The sequence below is a fragment of the Eurosta solidaginis genome, chromosome 1 (assembly GCF_040869045.1).
Source record: "Eurosta solidaginis isolate ZX-2024a chromosome 1, ASM4086904v1, whole genome shotgun sequence".
In the NCBI taxonomy this organism is placed as follows: domain Eukaryota; kingdom Metazoa; phylum Arthropoda; class Insecta; order Diptera; family Tephritidae; genus Eurosta; species Eurosta solidaginis.
In genome coordinates, this window is record NC_090319.1 from 233,631,621 (window position 1) to 233,647,718 (window position 16,098).

General features: G+C 46.9%; 2 protein-coding genes across 4 annotated transcripts in view; one reads left to right on the plus strand and one right to left on the minus strand.

Annotated features, from left to right (window-relative positions):
- The window catches only part of LOC137241691 (ER membrane protein complex subunit 2-like), a 197,676-nt gene extending 197,199 nt beyond the window's left edge, over positions 1–477 (plus strand). The window contains exon 5 of the mRNA XM_067769171.1: positions 18–477. Coding sequence (XP_067625272.1) covers positions 18–203 — 186 coding nt within the window. The 3' untranslated portion in view covers positions 204–477. The remainder of the gene's footprint in view (positions 1–17) is intronic.
- The window catches only part of LOC137237060 (methionine--tRNA ligase, mitochondrial-like), a 268,963-nt gene that overhangs the window by 205,090 nt on the left and 47,775 nt on the right, over positions 1–16,098 (minus strand). The window lies entirely within an intron of this gene.

Genomic DNA, 16,098 nt, shown 5'->3' on the forward strand with positions numbered 1-16,098 from the left:
AAAATATTTTTTTACAGTGTTGCAGCTATATCGCTAACTCTCGCGCCTTGGGATCGAAGCGCAAAGAAGCTCAAAAAATGGGACAATGGGCAATAGAAAAGGCAACAATGCGAATGACAAATGCTTCGAATACATACAGCAATAATAAATTGATAACAGTTCTGGAGAGCACATTGGGCTGCTTAGAAATTAAGTCCAATTGACAGTTTAATCCGTTTGTAATCATGCATTTATACGAAAACTAACATTGACATTTATGAGTCTGACGAAAACCAACACCTTCAATTTATGGTTGCCGAAAACAAGAGAAAACAAATAAATAAATAAAATGTTGTAAAAAAGTACCTGCCGATTTCTGGATGGCTGCATCAAATTTATTAACAGTTCTTTCGTTACTTAATTACATTCTTTTCGACTTAAAATAAAGAGTATTGTGGTAGGGTACTAATATATTTTATCACAAATTTGAACAAATTAGTATTTTTTCGTAAAAAAAAACAATTTCCTTTAATTTAAAAAGTGAGAGAATTCTCTTAAAATGGCAACGAAATCTCTTTGCACTTTTCTCCCTTAATCGGTTTGACCTTTTTCGAACATTGTTCAGAATAGGTGGAAAGGGAGAAGTGAAAAATCCCAAGGTTTTTCTTGTTTAGAATACAGATATAAGAGAAGGGAAAAAACTTTAGAAAGCCAAGGCATAACCATCAGGTCAGGTGATGTTGACCTAGAAATAATTAACATCTATATTTCTCCTGCCACTTGCCGTCAAAGTGGCTATCGCCTTGATATTAGCGCGCTATTTACTGTAGAAAAGCGTCGTATTCCTGGCGATTTCAACGCGCACCATGGCCACTGGAATTCCGGCTTGCGAGTCGACACCAGAGGCACAGCAAATAGGCATCTCGATTTTCTGTCAACTGTCACAGCTCGCTAGACATTGCTATCGTCAGCGCAAGCCTCATAAACTGCGTCGAATGGCAGCCGATGCTCATTTTAGCATCTGACCACTTGCTCGTACTCCTTTAAATACAGCGACCAGCTTATTTTTTCACTTCAAAAAAGCGGACCATTATTAATTTTAAAATAGCTAACTTGGAAGGCTATGCAACCTTCACAAATCAATCTTTTGCTGTTTTCCCCATTCCGACTGATGTCCGGCAAGGCGAGAGTGCGTTCCGCAAGGTCATCGCTTTAGCTTAGGCACGCTTACTTGCAGTTCCAATAGGGATGGAACAGAGTGAGAGGGGTGTTAGAGGCGTTGGTTCCACATTGCAATTGAAGAGATTATTGGTGTAATATGGGGACACATTGCAACCAGGACATACATTGTGTGTGTCGGGTTGATCCTGGATAGGTAAGAGTTTAACCTGTTACAGTATCCAGATCTTATTTGAGCTAGAGTGAAGAAGAACTGGGTTCGCAGGACAATTCATGCCATAGAAGTTCGACGCCTTTTTGTGGATATCACTGATTTGTGTTTTCTTCATACGGCTGTATTCTCAGATGCCGTATTTCTTCATAATCCTTGCGGAGATGACTTCTTAGGCCGCTGGGAGGTATGGCCTCCTCAATCAGATGTCCGTTGGGAAGCCCACGTTTCTGGGCATTTAACAGAACCTGTTTGTTCAGCATTTCATTTCTCTCCCTATTGGGAAGTATTCTCGTCTCATTGTGTAGGTGGTGTTCTGGGGACATGAGAAGACAACACTTAGCGGTTCAGATGGCAGTGTTTTGGCAGGCCTGTATTTTCTTCCAGTGAGTAACCTTTAAGTGGCAATGAGAGTCTCCAAGCCGGAAAGAGATTTGAGGATTTTATTACGGTTCTGGATTTAAATCTAGATCCTGATCCAACGTCACACAAAGTATTTTTGGGTGTAAGACAGTCGGTAATGTAAAGCAATCGATATGGATGTCCAATATGGTCGATATTTGCCATGCCCATGTTGTAAATAAGGTCGCCGATGATTTGGTCGGTGACAAGATCAGGTTTCGCGAGGCGAAAAAGCTGGAGATAGCTGTTTATTTTATTACAAAGCTCATAGATGGGTGGGATGCGCTTCCCAAGGCAGTTGGTTCTATGTACCGGAGCGACTCGGGATTTTTCCCGACCACGGACTGTCATTTCAGTGTAATTCCATTTAATTTGTTATGTCCTTTCCACAAATTTTCATCCCTCCAGCAGCTCCTCGCAGCGGGACTGCTCCATACTCTCCTGCTCCGGGCAGGTATCGAACCCAATCCGGGTCCGTCTCCTAGCCCCGGACCTGAGAAATGGTTGTGCTGCGTTTGCCGGAAAAGAATGTCTGAAAGCACGGAATATATGTATATGTTTCGGAAATCCGCCCAATGCAGCTCCTACCTTGGTCGGTGCCACTTTCCTAGATGTTCTGGTCTTCGCAACGGAATCCCCCGACGGGCTTCATTGCGCCGTGTTGCCAGGCCGCAACCCCAAATACACCGGGCATCCCAATGCTTACCCAGAGACGACCAGTCCCAGGGCCACAGCAGCAATTGCGTCCTAGCCTCTCACAACCCAGGCGTAGTCACCCGTCACTTACTGCTAGAGTGACGACGTCTCCCCGGTTGCACTTCGGAATTCTGCAGTTAAACTGTTGTGACGGACTTTTCCTTGTGCCGGGGTATGCTCAGTCCGTCCAGGATCCCTGTGGAATTAGAGAAGAATCCCTATCGTCTCCTTTTAAAGAGAAAGATCCCGTTTTGTTGTTAAAAAGAAACGTTATAAACTCTTTATTCCAAAATATTCAAACTACCCTTAAAGCTATGTCGACGGAGGTGGGAAACCACCGTCGGTTCTACGCCGATGGGGTTGGGAAAACCCCCACCGGGACTACGCTTAAACTAAAAATCTCAGACTACTTCGTAAAGAAAGTGGAGGTGGAGAACCACCACTTCCTCCCAGTCGGTGGAGTTGGTAAAACCCCCACCGAGTATATAGCTTAAGAATACCCTGCTCTTTCTGAAGGTTGCGGAGGTGGAAAAACCACCACAATCACTCTAACGATGGGGTTGGAAAAACCCCCAAAGTTGCTAAAATAAAGAACTCGTGAGATGGAAAAATCCCAGGAGTCCCATTCACCGCTAAACAAGGCGTCAGCAGGCTACTATACCTAGCTGGCTACTGTCTTAATTCGCGAAATTTGTCCCCCTTTTATACTTGTCCACGCGCAGGTGGACAGTTATCCTGCAACAATAAATTTTACTTATTATATGTATTTACTTAAGGTATCTTACATTTAACTGTATTATTCTACCCATATATCGCATTATAAGTATTTATCTCCAAATTGCGTATGTAAAAATGCCTCTTGTACTGCCCCCCCTAACATGTGAGTTCGTTGGTACGCATCTCCAGTTAGCTAGCATAGTTATTTTTGTTTTCCCTCTGCTGCTTGCTTATTGGGTCTTGTTGTTGTCGACGAGTTGGTTGCCCTTCGTAGGTAACTTGTGTCTAGTACCCACGCTGTGTTGTTGGTATGCTAACGTGACCGCTTCCTAGTACATTGCATTTTTTCGTTTCTCTTTGTGCGATGTCCGCCCCGACGGTTCGCTTTAATGCCTGCTGTGCTTGGTCGCAATGGCTTGGTATACGTATGTTTGTATGTTTTTGGTGTTCTTCCAATGGGAGCTTATGTGTGTTGCTTATTGCATTGCTGTATTCCCAGCATTATCTAAAATTCCAGCCGGTTATGGGTTATCTGTGGAAATTATAATGTTCAACCAAAATATTTACCGTATGCGGGCAGAGACAATTATTTAAACGAAGAAATTAGATGTTGTCATGAATGTTTACATGTATATTAGGGTAATTCAAAAATGATTATTTTGTATGTGTAAATTTAATTCATATAATTCAGTTTTGTACATTTTACATGCTATATGTATAAATTCATTGTAATTCAAGTAGGATTTATACACGATTTAATGAGTTTTGATAAATATTTGTAGGTTCGAATGTGTGGGCTCCAAAGCCGGTGGATTTGGGTCCTCACACTCTCCCCTCACCTGCCGTAAGCAGGGTTACCGTTACCAGGCCGGTCCTACTGCTGCGGAATGATGATGTACCAATATACGAATGTAAATTCAAAGTTATACGTATATGTACATTAGGGTATTTCAAAAAAAATTATGTCGGTAAATTTGAATATTGCAAAATTTGAAAAATGTGGTTTTGCGTGTGTGGCCCCAAGGCCGATGTATTTGGGTCCTCACGCTCTCTCCTCACCTGCCGTAATGTGACTTACTGTCACCATTGTAAAATTCAATTTCTCGTAGCGGTCAATACTTGCGTTATTTAAAGGGTAATTTCTCGCGATCTGGGTCTTGTTCTAAAATGAAATGTTATGCAGAATTCCGTCACCAGGTTATAGCATTGGCTGGCTATGTGGTTGACGTAGTTCATCGTCGTCAGGATCCCGTTGTCTAGGGTTGGGGCTTGCGCTCGTGCTGTGTGCCACCCACTCCGGTCTTCATCTACCACCTGTTGGTTGTTGATTATGTCTGCGCGTTCGATTCCGAAATCATTTGCACCTGAATTGGCGAGTGCTAGTGAACCACACGTCGCTACCGTGCTGTAATCCGTCTGATATTCTTCCGTGACCTGGACTGTTTGCGATGTTGACGCGCGTGGCGTTGCTCTTACTACGGCCAGTTGCTCTGTGTGTTCCTCGATGGATATCTCGGTGGAACGTTGGTTCGAGGTTCTACCACACGTTGCTGATGATGGTGCGCGTTGTGTTGTTGCTATCGTCGTCGGTCGTCCCGTTTGTTCCCCGATGGGAACTTCGGTGAAGCACCCATTCGGGGCTTGGCGGGGCGCTTTTGACTTACCACGTTCGCGGGGTGAACGTATTCTTCTTTCTGTTTCTGGACTTGCTTCTTCCTCGACTGTCGCTTGATGGTATGCTTTTAGCTCGCTTATGTGTGCCGTTCTCCTTTTACCGTTATGCACCTTGTCTAGCTCGACGATTACGGGCGATACGAAGTTCGTTACACGATGAGGCCCACTGTATCTTGGTTCTAACTTTGCTGCGAAATTTTCCACTGCTTTGGACAGCTGATGCTCTTTTACTAGTACCAAGTCGCCCACCGCCGGTTGCCATTGCCTCCTACGTAAATTATAATGCCTTGCCTGCTCCGCTGACGCTTGCTGTTGTCTACAACGTGCCATCTGATATACCTCTCGCATTTTCGCCATCTTTTCGCTGAGAGCCACCTTCTCCTCGCCTGTGCCAAGTATTTGCTCATCGTAGAGGGCGTTGGGGATCCTCGGTTCCCTACCCTGTACCACGAATGCTGGACTGTAGCCTGTTGACTCGCATACGCTCGTATTCAGTGCTAGTGTCATCTCTGGCAACAACTCATCCCATGTCTTATGCTCCTTCCCAGTGAATTGTGCTATCATCCTCTTGATGTTACGATTCGCTCTCTCCGTCGGGTTCTCTTGCGGTGTGTACGGTGCCGTTAGCTGGTGCTTTATGCCGGCTTCTTGTAAAAACTTCTTGAAATTCCTGCTTGTGAACTGTGCTCCATTATCTGTGATTAGAATTTTTGGCGCGCCAAATCGGGCCAAAATCCTCTCCCTCATACCTCTGATCACATTCTCCGTCGTCGCCTTCCGTATTGCTATGATCTCTACCCATTTCGAGAATTTATCCACGAAAACTAATGCCATCGTATTACCATGCTTCGAACGAGGGAGTGGTCCAACGAAATCTGCACAAACGGTAGCAAAAGGTTCATCTGAAATCTGCGTTAGCATCTTACCTGCAGCTTGTTGCTGGCTGGGTTTGTAGACTTGGCATGCGTGGCATTGTTGCACGTACTTCCGTACGTCCCTGAACATCCCAGGCCAGTAATACCGCATCATTGCACGCGCGATGGATTTCCGTATCCCCATGTGCCCCGCGCTTGGTGTGTCGTGAATCTCGTTAAGCACTCTTCGCCTCTCCGATTTCGGTACGCATAACTTCCACGGTACCGCATCCTCACCATCCATTTGACTTCCAATTCGTCTGTATAGTCTTCCTTCCTCTATGACGTATTCGGGAAACTTCTCTGGTGTCCTCGTTACTTCAGCCATCTTTGACGTGTACCACTTGCAACTCAAACTTTCTTCATGTGTCGTAAGGCTACCCAGCTGTTCCTCCAGTGGCTGCCTCGACAGTGCATCTGCGACCACGTTCATCTTGCCCTTCCTATACTGCACGTCGAACGAATACTGCTGTAACTCGAGCGCCCATCGAGCGATCCGGCCTGACGGACTTTCGATCGCGTTCAACCATTTCAAAGCCAGGTGATCGGTGATAACCGTGAAATTGTACCCTTCTAAATACGGTCTCATTTTCCTTATTGCCCACACGATTGCTAAACATTCCTTCTCAGTTGGTGAGTAGTTCATCTCGGCTTTATTCAGCCGGCGGCTAGCATACGCTATTACTCGCTCTTCGTCATCCAACCCCTGTGTGAGAACTGCTCCGAGACCATAATCGCTCGCGTCTGTCTGTAATCGAAATCTTTTCGTAAAATCTGGGCAAGCTAGTGCTGGTGCTTGTATTAGTGCATTCTTCAACGCTTCGAATGCCGCCTGTTGTTCTTCGGACCATTTCCACCTACTTCCCTTCTTCAACATTGACGTCAGTGTGTGCGCAACTTGTGAAAAGTCGGGTACAAACCTCCGGTACCAAGAGACTATCCCCAGAAATCGCCTTAACTCTCGTATGTTGTGTGGTGGCGTCAGCTCCTTGATAGCCGCAACTTTGTCGGGATCCGTGTGTATTCCTTCCTCGCTGACGACGTGTCCTAGATATTTCAAACTTTTCTTAAAAAACTCACATTTCTCTGGGTTGATCTTCAGATTCGCCCTCCGTAGCCGCCGAAATACTTCCCCTAGGTGCTTTATATGCTCTTCCAAAGTTGTGCTGGTGATGATGATATCATCCAGGTAGGCAAACGCATTTGGTTCCAACTCTGGGCCAATAACACGGTCGAGTGCTCGCTGAAACGTAGCCGGAGCGGAATGTAGACCGAACGGCATCACTTTCCATTGATACAACCCTCGGCCGGGCACGGTAAATGCTGTATACTTCTTGCTATCTTGTTCCATCGGGATTTGCCAATAACCATTTTTGAGGTCCAGACTGCTGATAAAACGCGCGCTACGTAGCCTATCTAAGATATGCTGTATTCTTGGGAGTGGGTACGCATCTGGCACTGAGCGAGCGTTGAGCTGCCGATAGTCAACGCAGAGTCTCCATTTGCCGTTCTTCTTCCGGGCTAGAACTATTGGTGCACTGTTTGGGCTGTGGGATGGTTCGATGCAACCCTTCTCTATTAGCTCGTCTACCTCCTTGTTTATGATCTCCTGCATCTTTGGGTTCTTAGGGAAATACCGCTGTTTGATTGGACGGTCATCTCGCATCACTATCTTATGCGTGGCAATGTTGGATACTCCTGTCATCTCTTCGAAAATCTGTAATTCGCGCTTTAGAAACGTACTCACCGCAACGTCACTCCTCACGTCTTTCTCGATACTTGCGCTACCTTCGTCCTCCATCATGGTTGTACACGTCACCATCTCCTGCGCTCTCTCTTCTGCTCGTAACGTCATTGTTTCGTTGCCACACCTCAGCTCAAATTTAGCCTTTGCCAGATAATCTGTCCCGATCACCATGCTGTCGACTAACCCAGGCAGAACTAACAACTCACTCTGATGCACTTGATCCCCCAGTTTTACCTCTGCATCCACTGCCTCCGCTATCCATGCTGCGCTGCCATCGCCCATCACCACTCGTGTATGTATCTTCTTGAGCTTCCGTGCGTCTATTTTCGCCGCTGTCTTCTCGCTGATGAAACTTCGTGTCGCCCCCGTATCTACTGACGCCATGACTTCCTCTCCATCCAGGGTTACTGCAGCCAAGATTCGCCCTTGGGTCTGCCTAAATGTACTTGCTGAGTACGAGGTTGGGTTTGTTGAGACGCCACCCCTCGATACCAATGGGGTCTCTGCCCGTTTCCCTGCTGTCCACGACAGCAGTCACGCGTTAGTATACCTACTCGGCCACACTGCCAGCAGAAATCCCTTCGTTCGTTTCGACACCCATGTGCGTAGTGTCCGCTTTGCCCGCATCGCCTGCATGCGTTCCGTGGATCGATGGGCCCTTGGCGTGGTGTCGTCGCATGCTCTGGCGTGCTTGCTTGTCGTTGCGCCTCCGTTCTCCGATCTCCTTGCTTCTCATCTTCGTGTATATATTGATAATGCTCGGTTGGCCGTCGCGGCACAAAAGGTTTCGCCGCAGGCCTCAGCGGTTCTTTCTCCGGTAAGATGTTCTCGTAATCCTCGGCCATGCTTACCAGTTCCTCTAAGCTGGTGAACTCGCTCCGTTTGATGTAAAGTTGGTAATCTCGTCGACAATTTCTGTAAATCCGGTTCAGCTTCTGCTCGCCGTTGTAGTCAGCGTGACGCATGAGTGCCTGTAACGATAAAACGTAATCCTTAAACTGCTCACCTGCGCGCTGCGTACGCTGACGGATCTCGTCCTCTAGCTTCTCGAAATACCTCGAGCTCAGGAAAAATTTTAGAAAGTCCTTCTTGAAGGCTTCCCACTCTTGCCACTGCCTGTTGTTGTTCCGGTACCACACCAAGGCCTTGTCCTTCAGCAACTCAGGTAACGCTCGTGGGATGGAATCGCGACCAACTTCGTAACTGTCGGCCAGCTCCTCCACCCGTTCAATAAAACATAGCGGGTCCTTACCACCGTCATATTTCAGACCCCACTTACGTACTCGGTCCATTATATTTGCTTGTGATGCTGGTTGGTACATCGCGTATGGCGGTGTTCGTGACCCCTCTTCGTGCCTGGTTGTTTCGTTGACATTTTCTTGTGTATTGCCGCCTGGCGATGTTTGCTCGGCGTTTTCTATCGGAGTTGGTGGTCTTACCGTGATTACTGGTCGGACGTGCTGTAGGGCTAATTCTGTGAATCGTTCCTGGAATCTTGTGTCGGTACCTTTCGTCTGGATGAAGCCTGCTAGGCGCTTGCGTAGCTCTTCCACCGTTCCGCTGTCTTCCAGCCCAAACTCGGATGCGTATTTGAGAAGTTCCTCACGATTGAGATAATACACCCAAGTTACCTTCACCATGCCTGCTAGCTATTTTGCTTTCTCTCCGTGCCTTACCTGTGGATGTTTTGTATCTCGCAATCCTCTGTGGTTTGTGTCTCGAAATCCTCTGTGTGGTTATCCTCGTGTTGTTACTTGTTTACCATGAGTCTATGTATTCAGAGTCCCTGCTCGGGCGCCATTTGTGACGGACTTTTCCTTGTGCCGGGGTATGCTCAGTCCGTCCAGGATCCCTGTGGAATTAGAGAAGAATCCCTATCTTCTCCTTTTAAAGAGAAAGATCCCGTTTTGTTGTTAAAAAGAAACGTTATAAACTCTTTATTCCAAAATATTCAAACTACCCTTAAAGCTATGTCGACGGAGGTGGGAAACCACCGTCGGTTCTACGCCGATGGGGTTGGGAAAACCCCCACCGGGACTACGATTAAACTAAAAATCTTAGACTACTTCGTAAAGAAAGTGGAGGTGGAGAACCACCACTTCCTCCCAGTCGGTGGAGTTGTTAAAACCCCCACCGAGTATATAGCTTAAGAATACCCTGCTCTTTCTGAAGGTTGCGGAGGTGGAAAAACCACCACAATCCCTCTAACGATGGGGTTGGAAAAACCCCCAAAGTTGCTAAAATAAAGAACTCGTGAGATGGAAAAATCCCAGGAGTCCCATTCACCGCTAAACAAGGCGTCAGCAGGCTACTATACCTAGCTGGCTACTGTCTTAATTCGCGAAATTTGTCCCCCTTTTATACTTGTCCACGCGCAGGTGGACAGTTATCCTGCAACAATAAATTTTACTTATTATATGTATTTACTTAAGGTATCTTACATTTAACTGTATTATTCTACCCATATATCGCATTATAAGTATGTATCTCCAAATTGCGTATGTAAAAATGCCTCTTGTACTGCCCCCCCTAACATGTGAGTTCGTTGGTACGCATCTCCAGTTAGCTAGCATAGTTATTTTTGTTTTCCCTCTGCTGCTTGCTTATTGGGTCTTGTTGTTGTCGACGAGTTGGTTGCCCTTCGTAGGTAACTTGTGTCTAGTACCCACGCTGTGTTGTTGGTATGCTAACGTGACCGCTTCCTAGTACATTGCATTTTTTCGTTTCTCTTTGTGCGATGTCCGCCCCGACGGTTCGCTTTAATGCCTGCTGTGCTTGGTCGCAATGGCTTGGTATACGTATGTTTGTATGTTTTTGGTGTTCTTCCAATGGGAGCTTATGTGTGTTGCTTATTGCATTGCTGTATTCCCAGCATTATCTAAAATTCCAGCCGGTTATGGGTTATCTGTGGTAATTATAATGTTCAACCAAAATATTTACCGTATGCTGGCAGAGACAATTATTTAAACAAAGAAATTAGATGTTGTCATGAATGTTTACATGTATATTAGGGTAATTCAAAAATGATTATTTTGTATGTGTAAATTTAATTCATATAATTCAGTTTTGTACATTTTACATGCTATATGTATAAATTCATTGTAATTCAAGTAGGATTTATACACGATTTAATGAGTTTTGATAAATATTTGTAGGTTCGAATGTGTGGGCTCCAAAGCCGGTGGATTTGGGTCCTCACACTGTAATGGATTAACTGGTAAGATCACGGAGACAGTCGATTTCATGAAGCGGCACAACATACGCATTGCTGCGATTCAAGAGACTAAACTCACATAATCTGCTCTGCAGACCTGTTCTGGGTACAGTGTCCACAGAAAAGATCGCGAGAGCGGGAATGGAGGCGGTTTCGCGTTTATCATACACCACTCAGTGTAATATCATATATTTGATCCCGACATCGGCCGCAGGGACAATGTCCTGGAACGTCATGGCTTATCTGTCCAGTAAGGCGATGTAAACCTATAAATCATAAACACCTACATCCCTCCTGCCACTTGCTGCCCCAGTGGATACCGCCTTAATATTAGTGCGTTACTCACTGGCGACAATCGCATTATCTTAGGCGATTTGAATGCCCATCACGACCTATGGCATTCAAACTTGCAGGCGGGCAGCAGAGGTGAGTTGTTGGCGGATCAAATAGAAGAAACGAAGTTCTGCACAATAAACGGCGACGCCCCCACTCGTATGGTAGGATGCAGTCACAGTTCGCCAGATATATCAATCGTGACCGCAGGACTTGTAAACTGCGTCAACTGGCAGCCGATGGTAACATTGGCATCCGACCACCTTGCCAATACTTATCTCGCTCGAGCGTTCCGCCGACTTCATCGTCTCTGATAAACGCACTTTCATAAACTTTAAAAAAGGAAAGTGGGAAGAATCTAAATCCTTTACACACAGCCGCTTTGCTGCCCTCCCTATCCTGACTGATGCTCGTCAAGGGGAACGTGCTTTCTGCAAGGTCATTGAATCCGCCGCGGCTCGCTTTATTCCCGCCGGAAGAATTCCCGAAATTTGGCCTCACTCTCCGGCGGAGGCCGCAAATTTAGCGAGAGCTCGATCCCGGCGCCCCCAAATAAGGGACATAAACCAACACATCAGATTGCTTGTGGATTAACACAAGCGGACGAAATGGGAGGAGCATCTAAGAAGCTGTAACCTCTCTGCCGATGTGGGTAAGCTTTGGTCCACCGTAAATTACCTATCGAATCCGTCCAAGCACAACGACAAATTTTCCATCGCCTTTGGCGATAAAGTGCTGTCGGATGCGAAAAAATGCGCGAGCGCCTTTTGCCGACAATATATAATGCATTCTACGGCTGACAAAGCTAGACGGAGGGCCAACAGATACGCGCACAAACATAAATTCAGCGCGTCCCCAATTACCATCACCGCCAAAGAGGTTGATGATGTCATCGGTCAAGCTAAACCATCTAAAGCGGTGGGCCCTGACGGCATAGCCATGCCGATGCTTAAAAGCCTAGGAAATGAGGGTTTTAAATTGCTTCCCAAGGCCGTTGTTGTTGTTGTAGCAGTGCTTCGCCCCACCTAACAGCCGCGACCGATCACAAATTGTCATCAATATCCTCTAACGGGAGTCCAAGGAAACTTGCTGTTTCAACAGGGGTGGACCAGAAGGAAAGGGTGTTAGAGGCGTTGGTTCCACATTACAATTAAAGAGATGGTTGGTGTCATGCGGGGACACATTGCTGGCGGGGCATACATTTTGTATGTCGGGGTTGATTCTGGATAGGTAAGAGTTTAACCTGTTACAGTATCCAGAAAGAAGTTGAGCAAGAGTGACACGCGTTTCCCTGGGGAGTATGCGTTCCTCTTCAGCGAGTTTTGGATACTTTTCTTTGAGTACAGGATTCACCTGGCAATTCCCGGCATAACGGTCCGACGCCTGTTTGTGGAGTTCACCAAGGACCTGTTTGTTTTTTTCGGCTTCATACGGCTGGGTTCTCAGGTGCCGTATTTCCTCAACATGCTGACGGAGATGACTCCTTAAGCCCCTAGGCGGTGCTGGTTCATCAATCAGATGTCTGTTGGGATGCTCAGGTTTCTGGGTGTTCAACAGGAACTGTTTGGTCAGCATCTCATTTCTCTCCCTGACGGGGAGTATTCTCGCCAATTTATGCAGATGGTGTTCTGGGGACATAAGAAGACAGCCCGTGGCGATTCTGAGAGCAATATTTTGGCAGGCCTGTAGCTTCTTCCAGTGGGTAATTTTTAAGCTTGGCGACCATATGGGTGACGCCTAGCACGTAATCGGCTGGCTAATTGCTTTGTATGTATGAGCGTTTCTTTATCTTTTCCCCAAGTAATGCCAGCGAGGGAGTTGAGGATTTTGTTACGGCTCTGAGTTCTCGGAACAATTGTGGCTGCGTGCTCACCAAAATGTAGATCCTGATCAAACGTCACACCCAAGATTTTGGGGTGTAGGAAAGTCGGTAGCGTAGTGCCATCGACGTGGATGTTCAAAATGGTCGACATTTGGGACGTCCATGTTGTAAATAAGGTCGGTGATAATGCCAGGTTTCGCGAGGCGAAAAAACTGGAGAGGTCAGGGAGGTAGCCGTTTATTCTATTGCAAAGCTCATCGATCTGTGGGCCTGGGCCTGTGGCCATTATTGTGCAGTCCTCGTCGTAGGAAACGATTGTGACTCCTTCCGGTGGTGAAGGTAGCTTAGATATGTAGAAATTAAACAAAAGTGGGGACAGGACACCACCCTGTGGCACGCCTTGTTTAATTCTTCTTGGTTTTGATGTTTCGTTTCTAAATTGCACCTATGCCTGCCGACCACCCAGATAATTTGCGGTCCACCTTTTAAGACATGGGGGAAGGGTAGACCCTTCCAGGTCTTGCAGTAACGAGCCATGGTAGACCGTATCAAAAGCTTTTGATAGGTCTAGCGCTACGAGTACTGTTCTATGGTGGGGGTTTTGATTTAAACCCCAATTTATCTGGGTGCTAATGGCATTTAGCGCGGTGGTAGTGCTATGGAGTTTTCTGAAGCCATGCTGATGACAGGCTAGTTGCAAATTTGCTTAGAAATAGGGGAGCAAAATGGCTTCAAGCGTCTTTGCTACTGGCGATAGGAGAGTTATCGGACGGTACCACTCTCCTATGTTAGCTGGTTTCCCAGGCTTTAGTAGCGGGACCACCGTGGCCATATTCTATTTTTCGAGTATGACAAAGGTGTAAAGAGACAGGTTGAAGACATGCGCTAAATATTTGAAACCCTCTTTCCCTACGCTTTTAAGCATCGGCATGGCTATGCCGTCTGGGCCCACTGCTTTGGATGGTTTAGCGTGACCAATGGCGTCCTCAACCTCTTTAGCGGTGATGGTGATTGGTGACGTGCTGAAATTGTGTTCATGTGCGTGTCTGTTGGCCCTCCGTCTATCTTTGTCGACCGTAGAATGCATTATATATTGTCGGCAGAAAGCGCTCGCGCATTTTTTCGCATCCGATAGCACTTTATCGCCAAAGGTGATAGAAACTTTGTCTTTGTGCTTAGACGGATTCGATAGGGACTTTACGGTGGACCAAAGTTTACCCACACCGGTAGAGAGGTTACAACCTCTTAGGTGCTCCTCCCATTTCGCCCGCTTGTGTTCATTCACAAGCAATCTGATTCGTTGGTTTATATCCCTTATTTGGGGATCGCCTGGATCAAGCTGTCTTATAAGGTCACGTTCTCTCGCTAAGTTTGCGGCCTCCGCCGGTCTGCTGCCAGTTGACGCAGTTTACGAGTTCTGCGCTCACGATTGAGATATCTGGCGAACTGTGACAGCTTCCTACCATACGTGTGGGGGCGCCTCTGTTTATTGTGCAGAACGTCGTGTCTTCTATTTGATCCGCCAACATCTCACCCCTACTGTCCGCCCGCAAATTTGAATGCCATACATCGTGATGGGCATTGAAATCGCCTAAGATAATGCGATTGTTGCCAGTGAGTAAGGCGCTGATATTAGGGCGGTATCCACTGGGGCAACAGGTGGCAGGAGGGATGTAGATGTTGATGATTTCTAGGTTTGCATCGCCTGACCGGACAGATAGGCCTTGACGTTCTAACACATTGTCCCTGCGGTCGATGCCAGGATCAAATATATAATCTTGCACAGAGTGGTGTATGATAAAGGCGAGTCCGCCTCCATTTCCGCTCTCGCGATCTTTCCTGTGGACATTATAGCCAGAGCAGGTCTGCACTGCAGATCTTGCTGTGAGTTTAGTCTCTTGAGTCGCAGCAATGCGGATGTTGTGCCGCTTCATGAAATTGACTATCTCCGTAATCTTCCCAGTTAGTCCATTACAGTTTAACTGCAGAATTCTGGAGTGCGTGAGGGGAGACGTCGCCACTCTGGGTGTAAGTGACGGGTGACTGCGCCTGGATTGAGGAAGGCTAGGACGCAATTGCTGTTGTGGCCCTGGGATTGGGCGTCCTTGGGCAAGCATTGGGGTACCCGGATGATTTGGGTTTGCGGCCTGGCAACATGGCGCGATGAAACCCGTCGGGGGGTTGCCGTCGCGGAGACCAGAACATCTAGGAAAATGGCACCAATCAAGGCAGGAGCTGCATTAGGCGGATGTCGCAAACATATATATTCTGTGCTGACAAACGCTTAGGCGTAGACTACGGGACGCCCTTGGGCGTGAACAGCAAGGAGCCACAAAAGATTTATAAAAGTTACGTGGACGTCGGGTTTTGGGATCAAGCCCAGAACAACCTGTCCGATGCAACCATCCCTTACACGAGACACACTGAACAGAGTATGACCGTCCTAAAAAGATTCTTTTCCCACAGATGCAGCAAAACCATTTCTCAGGACCGGGGTCAGGAGACGGACCCGGATTGGATTCGATACCTTCCCGGAGCAAGAGAATATGCAGCAGTCCCGCTGCAAGGAGCTGCTGGGAGTATGACAATTTGTGGGAGGGACGCAACAAATTAAATGGGGTTACACTGAAATGACAGTCATTGGTCGGGAAAAATCCCGAGTCGCTCCGGTACATAGAACCGACTGCCTTGGGAAGCGCTCGGTCCGTCGGTTCTATGTACAACAACAGGGTTTTAAATATTTAGCACATGTCTTCAACCTGTCTCTTTGCACCTTTGTCATTCCCGAAAAATGGAAAATGGCCAAGGTGGTCCCGCTACTAAAGCCTGGGAAACCAGCTAACATAGGAGAGTCATAACGCCCGATGTCTCTCCTATCGCCAGCAGCTAAGACGCTTGAAGCCATTTTACTGCCCCATTTCAAGGCAAATTTGCCACTAGCCTCTCATCAGCATGGCTTTAGAAAACTACACAGCACTACCACCGCGCTAAATGCCATTAGCACCCAGATAAATTGCGGTTTAAATCGAAACCCCCACCATAGAACAGTACTCGTTGCCCCAGACCTATCAAAAGCTTTTGCTACGGTCCACCATGGCACGTTACTGCAAGACCTGGAAGGGTCTAACCTTCCCCCAAGTCTTAAAAGGTGGACCGCAGATTATCTGGGTGGACGGCAGGCATCGGTGCAATTTCGCAAGGAAACATCTA